The sequence below is a fragment of the Carassius auratus genome, unplaced genomic scaffold (genome assembly GCF_003368295.1).
Source record: "Carassius auratus strain Wakin unplaced genomic scaffold, ASM336829v1 scaf_tig00011294, whole genome shotgun sequence".
Lineage (NCBI taxonomy): Eukaryota > Metazoa > Chordata > Actinopteri > Cypriniformes > Cyprinidae > Carassius > Carassius auratus.
In genome coordinates this window covers 382,269-397,500 of record NW_020524189.1, presented here as the reverse complement: position 1 = coordinate 397,500, position 15,232 = coordinate 382,269, and the positions used below count along the sequence as shown (strand labels likewise).

At 34.3% G+C, this 15,232-nt stretch overlaps 1 protein-coding gene across 2 annotated transcripts in view; it reads left to right on the top strand.

Moving 5' to 3' along the window:
* Positions 1-14,762, top strand: part of LOC113073055 (semaphorin-3E-like) — a 44,376-nt gene extending 29,614 nt beyond the window's left edge. The window contains exons 7-17 of one of the 2 annotated variants that reach the window (XM_026245933.1): positions 459-601; positions 1,137-1,251; positions 2,908-2,977; positions 3,090-3,234; positions 5,214-5,436; positions 5,673-5,764; positions 5,860-5,901; positions 6,257-6,423; positions 7,895-7,962; positions 10,112-10,239; positions 11,538-14,762. In XM_026245933.1, the coding sequence (XP_026101718.1) occupies positions 459-601; positions 1,137-1,251; positions 2,908-2,977; positions 3,090-3,234; positions 5,214-5,436; positions 5,673-5,764; positions 5,860-5,901; positions 6,257-6,423; positions 7,895-7,962; positions 10,112-10,239; positions 11,538-11,987 (1,643 nt within the window). In that variant the 3' untranslated portion in view covers positions 11,988-14,762. The remainder of the gene's footprint in view (positions 1-458; positions 602-1,136; positions 1,252-2,907; positions 2,978-3,089; positions 3,235-5,213; positions 5,437-5,672; positions 5,765-5,859; positions 5,902-6,256; positions 6,424-7,894; positions 7,963-10,111; positions 10,240-11,537) is intronic. The other variant, XM_026245932.1, reaches the window with a different exon arrangement.
* Positions 14,763-15,232: the final 470 nt, after the last annotated feature.

Sequence of the window (15,232 nt, the reverse complement as noted above, 5' to 3'; positions counted from 1 at the left end):
GAAGCCTCTCACCAGCTGAAAGAATCAGCTTTACTGAGGAGCATGTTTAATAAACAGCATTTATTTGAGAGAGAAATCTTTATTATTATTATTATTATTTATTTATTTATTTTGCATTATAAATGTCTTTAATGTCCCTTAAATTAAACAATTTAATGCATCCTTGCTAAATATATGTTTTGTAAATGGTGGTGTATAAATATTGAGAAGCAACAAACAGTTTTCAATGTTAATAGTAAGAATCATTATTAACAATTGAGCTCCGAAAAGAATTGATAAATTGATAGTTTTCACAAAAATATTAAGCAGTGTTACTGTTGTAATAATAAATGCTTTCTGAGCAGCAATTTTAGCATATCAAACTGATTTCTGAAGGAGCATGTGATATATATATATACACAAGTGTATGTTTCTATGTAATTCTAATCATATATTTTGGTATTTATTTTTTACCCTAGAGCCCAAGTTCGTTGGTTCAGCAGTGATCCCTGACAATGATGATCCTGCTGATGATAAGGTCTACTACTTCTTCACGGAACAAGTGTCCAACATGGAGGGTGGAAAAAAAACAGTTTACACCAGAGTGGCCAGAGTCTGTGCGGTATGGCTTGTTTAGATCAAATTAGTCTTTATTTTTATCTTACATATATATTTTTTTTTTTTTCATTTAAAAGCATGATTTTTAATGCTTAGAGAAAACGTTCATTTAGCTTTCCTCTTTATCTCGGTAGCATCCTGTCAGCTGATGCAGGTGATTTTTTTTCCATAAATGCCAATGACCTCAACACTTATTGTGTGGCTTCATCATGGCTATTTAGTGACGTCAAAAGCAACAGACAGGGAAACTACAGTATAAGCAACTTCTATCAAAACATTATAATGTAATGAAATGCTTGCAAAAATATATATTCTGAAACTTTTTATTTTTTACGTTTTTTTTATACTTTTCCCCCCCAGAGTGGTGAAAATTTTGCACCATAACAGTGTTGACCAGTAGGGGATTCATTTCTGTAGTAAACCAGCCAAGCACTGGCCAATTATTTTTTGTCTTTGTCAAAATCTTTTGCTGCAAGAAAAGCACCTCCCATATAGGTCAGGTGAAATGAAGTGTCTTTTTTATCTATTCCTGCTGTCAGAATGACCAGGGTGGTCAGAGGATGCTGGTAAACAGATGGAGCTCTTTCCTGAAGACTCGTTTGATCTGCTCAGTGGCTGGACCCAACGGCATTGACACACACTTTGATGAGCTCGGTAGGGGACGTACTACTTTCTGTCTTCCTCTCCAGTGGTCTTTTTCAGGCCTGTCTGAAACCATGAAAGTATTTCACCTTCTACTTCATCATGGGATTGGTATTTGTGCCGATAATTGCCATTTCTAATGATAATGCAAGATATGGGATGAAACCTAATTTGTTTACTTTCACTCCACTTGAAAACTCTGTAGCCTTGTTTAAGATATGGAGAACATATTACACTGGTGATTCAGTACTAAGACTAAAATTGTGTTTTTGATGTGTATTGTAAGTATTTTGAACATGTCAGACTAATCTAGTTCTGTAGTGCAAGGGATTGTGTGAGATATTAGCCCATAAAGTTTGCACATATACATGATTGAAATATGCTTGCACTTATACATACAGATACAATTACATTAACATTTATGCATTTGGCACATACATTTAACCAAAGCGACATACATTGCATTCAAGGTTTTCAATTCCTTCGTTCCCTGGGAATCAAACACATGAACTTGACATTGTTAGTGCCTTGCTCTGCTGTTTGAGAATGAAAATGAACCATAAACAGTCTGTCATCTGGTTAGTGCTGACATGTTTGTGATGCATTACCGTAATATTGCTTACTATATAGAAAAGATAGTATGCAACTTTTGATTTAGCTCGTGTTGGTAATATAAAGAGAAAGTCACTGTCATGCTCTGAGCTGTATCTGTAGTCTGTCAACATACAGTAGGGATGCTTAACTGAAATGGACACAATAGCACAAAGAAAGAAAGGAAAAACAGCAGTTTTAGCTTCAGATGAACAGTTTCTTCCAGCTCAGTGATTCTATTCATCAGATGCCTCAGGGCAAAACTGCTGATAAGTCTGTTTTTGCTTTTCATATTTTCATGGAGATTTCATCAGGTATTCATCCACCCATCTGTCCATCCAGATGACTTTGTAATAGATCTCCATGTCTTCACTGTATAAGCCAACTGTGTGAATTGAAAATCCAAATCTGTTTCACCAGCTGTGCTGTTTAAACATCACCAAACTTTGTAATCTTGGAGGAACTCTCTGATTGGCCCTTTGATTTTCAAATGAAAGCACTGACATCTTATTAAACACCTCATCTGTTCCAAAGATGTAAAGTGCAAGATGGAACTATGTTCATTTGGCGTTGTCATTTTTGTAAAATGATTCCTTTATATTTTACAAAATTGTATATTAATACATAATTTAAATTTAAATTCATTATCTTGTGCAAAGAAACCTTTATATTTATGCATTTGGCAGACGATTTTATCAAAAAGTAACTAATATTGCATTCAAGGTACACATTTTTTCAGTTCTTTTTTTGCCTAGAATTGAACCCATGACCTTGGTGTTTCTAGCATCATGCTCTACTGTGAGTTACAGGATAGCAGTTTTATATTATTAATTTTTGATTTTAAAATAAAATGGAATGTAAAAAATAAATAAATAAATAAAGAGTTTCCCAAATTGGTGTTCACAAATCCCTGGTGCTTTGTTGATGTAAGCATTTAATAAGTAACATTTTGAAAAAAAAAAATGAAAAAAATAATAATAGTTATATATTTAAATATATATTATATATTTAAATATATATATATATTTAAAATAAAGACTAAACAAAAAAGTAAAGTAAGTATCTGTGTCATTTTAGAGGATGTGTTCGTGCTACGGAAGAAAGATGAGAAACATCCAGAGATCTTTGGTCTGTTTAGCACCACCAGGTGGGTGTGGTCACATGTGTCACAGAACAGACCAATATATACTTACATATTCTCAGTTTATTTTGATTGACAGCTGCCTGGACGCTCATCTGCACCTGTTTTTTTCACTCAGTGCTGTGTTTAAAGGATACGCAGTGTGCATGTATAACATGGAAGACATCCGTGCAGCGTTTAATGGGCCTTTTGCACACCGGGAACGGACTGACCACCACTGGAAAGTGTACAACGGCAGGGTCCCCTACCCACGACCTGGATCAGTGAGTAATATTTGCATGTATTTTTGGGTCCATCAGTCACTTTGTCTCATCATTTGTTATATCAGAAATCAAAGTGTATCTCTGACACAGTTGTTATTTGGAGGCGCACTTGACAGATGAGTCTATTTTCAGCATGACTGTGCACATCACTATTCTCCTCGAGTGTGTCATGCCAATTCTTTAACGTTAATGCCTGAAGCCGAGCACTTATGGAGGTAATTTGAAATCGAGGTGTTTAAATTGCAGTGGTCTGAATTATAATCATATCTGATTATTGTCCTTCTCTGGTTATTCATCTCCAGCTGAAAAAAAAAGAGTACGATTGGTTTCCAATAGTTAGTGATGACCTGTTACTGACAGTGATTTTCTCTGTTTTGTTGAGTCTCGTCTCATTTTGAAGAATCAGGGTATATCCATTGTTCACATCTCAGAATTTGTCTCAATTCTTCAATTTCCATGTGTGGCTTTTCTTGGGAAAAGCATATGAAAAAAAGTATGTCTCTGAGAGCTGACCTTTCAAAAGGCAGTCTGGTAGATTTAGTTGTGCACCGCAGGATTTCTGATTAGTCTATTTATGAGGCTTGAAAATATTGATTGTCTAGACTATAAATGGATTAACAAAATTATGAGAAAATTCGGAACATATTCATTTGTGTTGTAAAGACGGACAAAAGTCATATAGGTTTGGAATGACATGAGGGCAATTAAATAATTGTTTGTGTGAACTCTACCTTTAAGAGGGAAGACCAAGAATGATGACTCTCCAGATCAGACATCTCCAAAGTTGGTTTGTGTTCTGCAATGAATGAGTTCGGCAAAGAGGGACATCAATGGTTTTCGATAAAATATGAACATATAATCACACTGTTGTTGCATCAAAATGTGAAGTAAACAGGCAGGACACAACAGAAACATACATTTTCTAAAAAAAAAAAAAAAACCACACATCAGTCTCAAAAGAATGAAGTTATCTTGTCTCTGGATTTCAACATCTACAAAAACAAACATTATTTTAGTCTTAGTAAAAATAAAGAGAACTTGATAGAATTCTGAAGTTTACTCGCCCTAAATCGTCTGTTCCTCTCTTCAGAGGAAGCTGAGAACACCTCCTCCTCCTCCTCAGACAGACTATGACTCCTCACACAAACAGCTTCTGTCTCTTTAACTCTCGGCGCTGACACGATGAAGACACGAGCTCGACAAGTCTGAAATATTACATGCAAAACATACTTTAACAATTACCACTTCAACAGCCTCAAAATAATTATGGTAGTCTTTACTACACAATCAATGCCATTTCCTTTAGGAGACTAACGTACATTCAGTTTAACCGCGGAAAATATGATAACAAACCGTCTATTAACACCTCAAAAAGTGCAGATAATGTAAAATCTTATGTAAATATGACATAAGACATTCACAGACGTTATATTAAAAGTGCCTCTTCCATTCAGTAATGTTTAATGATGCCGTTAAGTCCTCCGTGTCTGAGGCGAAAACCGCATCCACGTTTTTTTTTAAATATAACGCTAAGCTCCTTTGTTTCTGCCTTTCATAAAACCCTCCACCTTTCATACAACCGGGTAAACAATAAACAATAACTTTACGTTTTGAATCTTTAACTTAATTACCATAATGTTCACTCGCTTCTCGCTTCTTTCACGCAGAGAAAATGGCGGCTGCTCGCACTGGAGACGTACGATCTTAACGTGACGTGTGTGCTCTCCTTCATGTCCGCGTACCCAACCCAGCACTGCAGGGTTAAAATCGAGACCAATTTTCAACCCAAACTTGGGTTAAAACAACTCAAAGTCCTACGCAGCGGTCTCAACCCAGCATTTGGGTTGAAAAAACAACCCAGCATTTTTAGAGTGTATTCTCAGATCAGTAGGAACAAAATGAAAGACCTGATAGTGTTTGGTGTCATGGCGAACTTTGTTCAACCTGTATTCATATTTACAGATTTTTCTCTCACACAGTGTGCCAGTAAGATAAATGGAGGCCAGTTTTCCAGTTCAAAGGAGTATCCGGATGAGGTCCTGCGTTTTGTGCGTTCCCATCCCCTCATGTTCCAGGAGGTGCAGCCCATTCACAGGCGGCCCATTCTGTTGGACACTGAAGGAGGACGTAAACTCACACAGCTGGCGGTGGACCGAGTGGAAGCTGAGGACGGACACTACAATGTTCTCTTCATAGGGACTGGTACTTTTGTCATGCTAAATATTTGCAGCAGCTTGTTTTTATATAACAATAACAATAAACTATTTTCTAGGCCAACTATAGGCTATTGCATTTCAAGAAAATTATCATAATTTCCAGAAAACTACAAAGCAGCACAACTGTTCAACAATGATGAATATATATATATATATATATATATAATGTATAATGTATTTTATCAGTGCATAACTCAGGTTGTCTTTCTCTTTTTAATTCAGATGATTCTGTAGTATTAAAATTGATCACAATCTACAACAAAGAAGCCGACACAGTCGAAGAAGTTCTTCTGGAGGAATTGCAGGTTTTCAAGGTCATCGGAAGTCCTTTGGTTGACTTTTAATCTATATATTGAAACCATTTCATTTCCAACAATCTTCACACTTAACACTTTTCTTCTCATTCCAGGTCCCTGTTCCTATAACTGAGATCCTCATCTCTACTAAACGAGTAAGTCTTTGTCAGTTTGTCCTCACAGACACCTGGAGATGGTGGTATTGAGTAAACTTTTCATGCATGAGTTATCACCTTAAAACCATATGGCAAATTCAGCTTTTATAACAAGTCTGATGCTTCAGTTAATTATTAATTCTTGCAGTCATTAGTAAATATTATGAATCAAATATGTGCATCCTTTGTTCTGTGTTATTATTGTAATATATTGAATTATTTAGAATGCACACAAATAATGGGCTATTCAGTAGAATGGTTTTATCTGCGTCATTATGCTAACGTGATGATTTGGAAATAATAGCATTCATCACCTGTAACAAAGCGGCTGACAGCAGTGTTTGTGTCTCCATAGCAACAGCTGTACGTGGGCTCTGAGCTGGGTGTAACACAGGTCCGTGTGCACCAGTGTGGGCTGTACGGTTCAGCCTGCGCCGACTGCTGCCTGGCCAGAGACCCCTACTGTGCGTGGGATGGGTCGACATGTTCCCGGTACTATCCTGCTGGGCTCTATACAAAAAGGTACCAACAATTTAATATAGATATAAAGTAAATATATAGCTTATATTTAGTCAAGTCATATGTATTTGTATAGCACTTTTCATGGTACATACTGTAATGTTCAAAAGCAGCTTTAAAGAAAATAAAGCCTTTAAGAGATGGTTCCCCCAAAAATATAAATTATTTAAAATTGTCACCCCTGAATAGTTCCAAACACACACACATATATGTATATATAATTTAATCAATTATTTTGAAATTGTTTAATTAAATCACTCTTAAAACAGTCAGTCATATATCTTCATACATATGAAAAGTAGAAATTGCACAACTAGAAAGAGTCCATATTGATAATTTAAACAATGCATATTTTATTATTTTAAATCTTACACTACTATTTTGCCAAATGTTTTTTTAAAGTGTTTAAAATAAATGCAGATTGGTTTTACATGACACTTTGTCATGTAATGCAATAATAATCAGATACTTTTTAGTGCCATTGAATTGAAATGTATTATTATTATTATTTATTATTATATTTTTATTTATTAGTAGTAGTATTAGTAGTAGTATATTATTATTAATATGTTATTATTGTTGTTGCTGTTAATAGGTGAATTTATTAGCTACTATTTATAAATATTTATAATAATGTGTTATACATTTATTGCTTACAGTACACAATGAGTTCTTGATTGTTTAGGTTTATATAGATTTTAATATTGTCCATGGGTGGCATTTTTTTTCTTTAAACCTCCTATAGTAGGAATGATATGCCTCTTAACATTTAAAGGTCTTTGAGTTTTACCAGTTTTGGACTGGTAGTGCATAAAGTATACCGACAGTGCTGAGATGGCAGATTGATTTTATAATAAGAAAAGTTGAGGCATCTTGACATTTGGAAAATCTTATGTACTTTATGTCCATGTTTTGCATCGCAAAATTAGGTTTTTAAAGCATTTCATGATAAAGCAACTTTTTTTTAGTCTTCCAGTTTTAGCTTGTGTATGTGCACCGTAATCTCGTTCACTTTCCAACACAGTGTTTCCATTTGTGAGCTCAGTGAACGGAGAGTGTGTGGGTTTTTGTGAGAGCTCTTTTGATGTTTCACTTAGCTGCAGGAAAGTGTGTGCGCTTGTGTGACTGGAGCGAAGGCAGAGTGGGAGTGTTTCCCTAATCCCCACTCAAAGACCTGTCAGCTGTCTCAGTGTGGTCATCAGTTTGAACTTGTTATCGATTGATGCTAACACCTCTCGCCCATATTAATACCCATCACAAGCTCACTTTGTATGCAAAGCCAGACAAGTCACGCACAATCGGCACCAAATGCCTGTCAGAGTCATTACTCAAATAGAACAGACAGTGAATTTCTGTCACCTCCCTGCGCTGTTACACAACTAGGGGGGTAGGATGATATAATGACAACTGCAGGCAAACAGGCGGGTTGTGTCTGGATTATATCAATGCCTAATTTTTCTCTTTTATTCTTTAGGCGCTTCCGGCGGCAAGACATCCGCCATGGCAATGCAGTTCAGCAGTGCAATGGGCTTCAGCTTAGTGGTATGTTCTGGCAAGAGCTCGATCAATGGAGGATAGGATAGAGTCTTAGAAGCTTTAGAGGGAAAAACGAGGCGGATGAGATCTGTGAAAGTTGAAGAGGTCAGAGTACAGTTAATGAGAGTCTCTGGCTCTTTATGCCCAGATGGTGCTTTTACTTTAGCAGACAGACATCACAGTATATTACAATAGAGCATGGCAGTGATGGCCCAATTCCAAAGCGGCCTTTGTTCCGGAAGTATTTTTGCAGTTTGAATCAAATCTACATCCAACATAAACATGATATTAAACATTACAATTAAATTAGATTTTTGGGGAAAAAGTCAAAACTTCTACATTTTTAATGATTGGATTGACATTGTTTATGTTGGAATGAACTAAGAGGTCTAAACTATAATATAACTGTAATATGAATCTGTTTGCCATAACGAAGTCATTGATTATAAGCACAGCATGTTTTATATATTTGGTGGTAAATTATTCAGATGTGTACTGCCATCAAAGGTTTTCGGTCACCACAATGTTTGCTAATGTTTATTCATAAAAGCACATTTAAAAATAACCAATGTTGAACAAAATGCTGTACAATATTAGAATAACTAGACATACAAGTTAAAATATATGGTAACAGTTTCTATGAAGTCCGTATTTATAATACATTTTAAGGATATTCTTAATGCATTATAATGAATGCATAATGCATAATAAAAAAAAAAAAAAAAACGTATAATATGTTGTATCATCTCCTGAATATTCATAATAACCGTTTTAATATATTATAATATTTACGTATTTGTGGTTATAGCTTTTAAGAATATGCTGATTTATAACACAGTGAACATGTTGCATCCACTTTTACAATGGATTATACTTTCTCATAGTTATACTGTATTATAAGTCTAATATCTTGCCATTTTTTTTTAGATGCTACTTAGAGCGGCCAAATACCATTTATATGTGGTAATACTACTACTACTACTAATAATAATAATATATATTTTTCCTCTCAAACAGCCATGAGATCAGATATCAGATCAGATGAATGTGTAATATGACACATTTGCTTTGAACTATTTTAATTTTAATGTCAGTTTGATTATTTTGATGGTAACCCTTAGACAGCTGTTGATAAGTAACTCTCCAACTACATGTCACCTAGCAGTCATTAGAGTATTAATATGCTACTGTAAATACATGCTAAAACTTTATTTTGATGGCCAACCAACAGATAACCTGACTATAAGTGTCTTTGCAAGTATACGTCAACTTATTCTACCATTCTACCATTCTTGAGCATATTAATACTGTAATGAGAGTTAGTTGGCATGTAGTTGCAAAGTGGCTTATAGTCGATTGATTAAGCGGACCATCAAAATAAAATGTAACCATATAAACCATTGCATTTTTTTTTTCAGTTGGAGTATTAAACTCACATCAATTAATTAACATTAGCTCCACAGAAACACTCAAATAACATCTAGCCACTCACGAGCTGTAGTAAGATACTGTGCAGATCTTAAATAAACAATGTCAAGATATGATACAGTCCATTATACTGTACATGAAGTAGATTTAATATGATGTTCATTGTGTGTTATAAATAATCATACTCTTAAACTTATAACCACAGATACGCACTGTAAGTATTATGATGTATTATAATTGTCGTTATGATTCTTCATGAGTTGATATAATTATTTTTTTAAGTTTTAAGAATACCCTCATAATGTATTATAAATACGGGCTTCACACACACACATATAAATATATATATATATATATATATATATATATATATATATATATATATATATATATATATATATATATATATATATATATATATATATATATATATATATACAATACCATTGAGCTCCATTACAAAATATATATATAAAAAAAAACTCTATCGCTTGAATATTAACAGTGTCTGTTCACATGATGCTTGAGTATTCAGACTGTGTGTTTAGATACCTGCCAGAGTCTCCGCCATGAGCAAAATCTTTGGATTTCTTGCATGTGAGACTGTGTTTACTGAGAGCAATTACAAATGAAAACACAATGCCAGCAGTTGACACAAGTTTGAATTCTGTTGCATCAATGTAGTGGATTAGGCTGTTCAGTATGTGGTTGTGTGGGTGTGTTACAGAAGAACAAAGCATCTCAGAAAAGCTTGTATATGGTGTGGAGAACAATAGCACCCTACTGGAGTGCAGACCACGATCACTGCAGGCATCTGTAACATGGTACATTCAACATGGTGCGGACATGGAGGAGGTAAAGACGCATGCATCTAGAACATACAGACTTTTATTCTTTTAAATGAAATGTATTTTTTGTATTATGTTTTGTTATTTTATATTATATTATAAAACTAACCTCTAATTTTGATAATTTATTTAGAATTATAGAAGGAAAAAATTATAAATTAATTTATTATAAAATATATATTTTTCCTCCATAATATATAATTGTATAATTACACTAAATTACATTACATAACAGTTACCTGATCCCTAACAATAAGATACATTTTATGACCGTGTGTGTGTGTGTTATTCCATAATCATAAAAATTAAAACATATTAAGATTTATTTTCATCATATTTAATCAAATAATGTGCAGAGTATACTTGGATAATATAGAGCTCTTCTCACATGGTCAGCCTCAGAAATGATTTCATCACAAGCAATGGTGTGAACTCCTGCTGAGAGAGGGCTGTTAAATATAGATTAAAGCTTCATTTTACTATTCCGACAACAGGGAGGCTGGGTAATATTGCCCCCAGCGATTCGGTTCATCTCAAATAGAAAAGAATAATGTCACTCTGACCATCTCTGGGCACCAAGACATCTCTCTTGTGAAGGTGAATTAGACTTTAAATAATAAAGAGAGCAACACTATTACAGTTGCTTTAACTTGAGTTTAGGGATTAGAAAAGACTCCATAAAGTATTATATTTACACATATAAGAATTATACCTCAAGTCATGTGGGTTAAAGAGAAGAGCGTTACTTTTCTAAGGGATCAGAATTATTATTTTTTTACCTGGTGAATGATAAACAGTTTTGGGGAAAGTAACTTTTGAAAGTAATGCATTGAAATGTTGTGTTACTCCATAGAATAACTAATTGCGTTACTTTTTTGTCTTAAAAAAAAGGCATTACTTTCATGTAAATTTGTCACCTGGGCTGGAATTGCTTACTTGTTTTAGTTTTTTTTTTTTTTTTTTTTTGAGAACTTCAGCCTGACTGATGGATGTCTCTATACCAACAGGAGACATGTCAGTGAATAAATGGAAAAACAAAGTAAATTGCTTTACTTATTTAAAAAAGTAACTCAGATATTGTGTTGTACATTTAAAAGTAATGCATTGAAAAATTACTTGAAAAAAGCAATTTGTAATGTGTTACCCCTCAACACTGCATATGCTTATATCGAAAGAGGCGTCTGAGACTTGGAAAGGGATTTTATGAACCCAGAAACCACCCAGAAAACTCTAGCACCCTAGCAAGCTAAGTACACAAATTCGATAATGTCCTTTGCATGTTGTTTCTCTCCTTCCCTCGCTCAGGTGAAAGGCGATGACCGTGTGATTCAAAGCCCCCACGGCCTGCTGCTCCTTAAACTGGCAAAGGGAGACACAGGAGTCTACGTGTGCCAGTCCACAGAGCACGGCTTTGTCCAGTCGGTGGTGCGTGTCACTTTGGAGGTGCTTGATGAGGACAAAGTGGAGGGTTTATTGCAGAAAGGGGAGGAAGGGGATTCTGGACAAAGACCTCAACCCTGCTCCTTCCCCAGCCTGCCCTCCACTCCATCCTCCTCAAAGCTCTGGTACAAGGATTTCATGCAGCTGATCGGCTACAACAACTTCCAGCGGGTGGAGCAGTACTGTGAGAAGGTGTGGTGCGTGTCTGACAGGAAGAGGAAGAAACTCAAGGGAATGGCATCTAAATGGCAGTACACACCTGGGACAGAGCAGCAGGGGAGAGCACGGGCGCCTCGACACATACAGGGACAGTAAAGACTGTCAGATGAGAGAACGAAACTTTTCAACTCATTCTCAGTGCAGATGATCATATATAGACATTTTTATTATAAACAACAACAAAAAAGAATCATTCGTATTTTCATTAATTCACAATTCTTAGTCTTACTGTTTGGTAGTGAGTATGCCAGATATTTAAAGTTACACCAAGTCATTTTTTTCATAGTCTTAATAAATGTGTGAAAGCAAAGTGAAACCATTTACACAATGCAATGACACAAATATACTATGTCGCTGTATCATAATTTTTTCCTGATGATTTATACACTCAATCAAAAATTTTGAGTCGTTAAGATTTTTTTCATCATGTGACACCGAAGACTGGAGTAATGGCTGAATAAATTACATTTTAGAATATATTAAAATAGAAAACAGTTATTTACGTTGTTAAATAATTTAATATTAAAACACTTTAACTGTTAGTAGTTTGATCAAATAATTAAGATGATTAAAAAAAAGTATTGCATTATGGAAACTAGACTTCTTTAAAGTGGTGTACTGTATGTTACACATTTGAGAAAATATGCATCACCTGGTTATTTCAAGCGTACAGAAAATTAGTACAATTTACATTTAGCATGCATGCCACAAAAGTAGGAAGAGGAGTATGGTAGCATGCTGTTCCAGACATATTTAATTATAATAACTTGGTGTACCTTTAAAATAGAAAGAAAGGAAGAAATGTGTAATCGATCTGAGTATTTATACAGGGCTCTTGTGTGACATTTGTCTCGCAAAGAAAATACTAAAGTTGCTTCTACGGGAACATGCAGTGCTACCTGACTGACTGGGCCATTAAAAGACAAGGGGTTCAAAGACCCTCTCAGGATGTGAAAGGCAACATTTCCTCTTGGACAGCTCTGAACAATGACAAATGGTAGAGACCAGCTGTCCTCTTGTCAACGATGTGAGATTTCCTATGAATGACTTTTCCACTGTTGACAATTCAAGTGTTCCATTCAACTGAAGAAACATTTCCATTTCCATTTCTGTGAGCAGTTACTTGGCTTCAAAAACCCTCCTGAGAGAACTTACGCACACACTAAGTATATTTATCTGTATTTTCAGTATTATATAAATTATTCAAGTTGGTGTAAGATTTGCTAGTGTCTTTTGTAGTGGTTTTAGATGTTCTAATAGTTTTAACTGGACATGAAATACTGCATTTCAGCTGTGTATATAGGTTGATTGTAATGCATTTCTAGTGATCACACCTTCAAACATATATATATTTTATTTTTTTCTTGGTGAACGTTTTAAGACATGCAATGATATTTTTGCTGTGAACAACTAAATGAGATCCAAATTATCAGGATATTTCAGTGAGGTCAACAGTTTTGCTATGTATTGTGGTGTTTTGAAGTGTGTTAATTCTTTTAATTGCTATGTGTTGTTGTATAATAAATGGCATACATCCACACAGGGTTGAGGTTTAGCTGGTTAGCCTGGCTCTGTTAACCCCTGCAACATTGACCAGTTGTTGCTGAGATGAATGGGCATGCTAATGGACAACTTTCTCCAGGTATCATTGACCTCCTTGTAAAATACAGTGCTGGTCAAAAGTTTGGGGTTGGTAAGATTTTTTTATTTTTTTATTTTGAAAGTATAAAGCTGCCTTTATTGCATTAAAATACAGTAAAACAGTTATGTTGTAAAATAGTATAACATTTTCTTTTTTATTTTATTTTATTATTTTTTTTTTTAGTTTGAATGCATTTTAAATAGTAATTTGTTTATATGATGTCAAAGCATCATTGGTCATGTCTTCAGTGTCACATGATCCTTCAGAAATCATGCTAATATGTTGATTTGCTGCTCAAGAAACATTTCCTATTAATATCATTGTTGAAAAGAGTTGTGCTGCTTCATATTTTTGTGGAATCTGTGAATTCAGAATCATTGACGAATAGAAAGTTCAAATGAACAGCATTTATTTGAAATAAGTAAATCTTTTGTAGCATCATTAATGCTTTTATTGTCAATTTTGATCATTTTACTTTAACTTTTGTGTCCTTTATGAATTAAATGAATCATTACTTTCCAAAACTAAAATCTTATTTACCCCAAACTTCTGAATTGTATGCAAATTACATTATATAATGTTTTCGTTTGATTGAAACAAGTCCTATATCTTATGTCTTGCTGAAACCCAACTTTGGAGTTCAGGGTGATAATGATGGGAAGAACCATATTGTTTTTGACATGATGGATGGATGTGATTTGTATTCATGGAGATCCATAGCATGTTAATATTGGAGTCTGTTCCTCCAGTCATTGCTGTCTGTGACTTTCCACCACATCCATTCTTCTTTTGCTCTTTCTTTTTCTCTTTGCTCACTGCATATGGGCCTCTTAATTAGCGATATGTACGCTGCCCTGCAATGGAAGTAATGTGTTTCAGTTATGAGCGAGACAGTCATCCGAGTGTGTCGCTGATAACGCCTCACTATAAACACGCTGCAGACCCCGTGCTGGTGATTCATTATAATGAAGATTGCTTCCACAGTGCACAGTCACATTTAAAACATTCCAACATAACACTGAGTTCAAGAACCTTTTGCCTGTATTTATATTCTTTACTTAATGTTTTATTGCATTAAAATGACTGAGATTGCTGTGTATCAGTCTGTGCTAAACCATTTTGTTATATTTACTGTCAGTTCTTCTATATCTAGCCAAAATCTAAAATAGAATTGCAATGAGTAGAGAAAAGATTCCATTGATTTTAAGCAATAGTTCACGGAACATTTTTTCTCGACTTCATGTTGTTCTTAACCCTCTTAAATAGGACTTTCTTATGCTAGTCTTTCTTTTCCAGGCAGTTACATTGTATGAGGGTTACAAGATTAGAAGTAGTGTTGTTTTATATTATTTTTATACTATTTATTTATTTATTTATTTATTAGCCTTTATTTTTAATATATTAATTTTAAAGTTTTAATAAAGTATTTGTAATTTTTATTAGTTTGTTTTTATCTATATAGATTTAAATTCATTTTAGTTTTAGCAATTTTGTACTTAATTTTACAATTATTTTTCAATTAGTTGCAAAGGCAACATTTCTAATTTTATTTTAAGTTCTTTTTGTTTATTTATTTTTTATAATCTAGGCTATTTCTGAAAATAGTTTTATTTGTTTCAGTAAGCAATAGCCCCCCCTAGCACTTTAAGAGGGACGCAAAGGCTCCATAAAAGTAGATGTTCGTAATATTTTACAAATC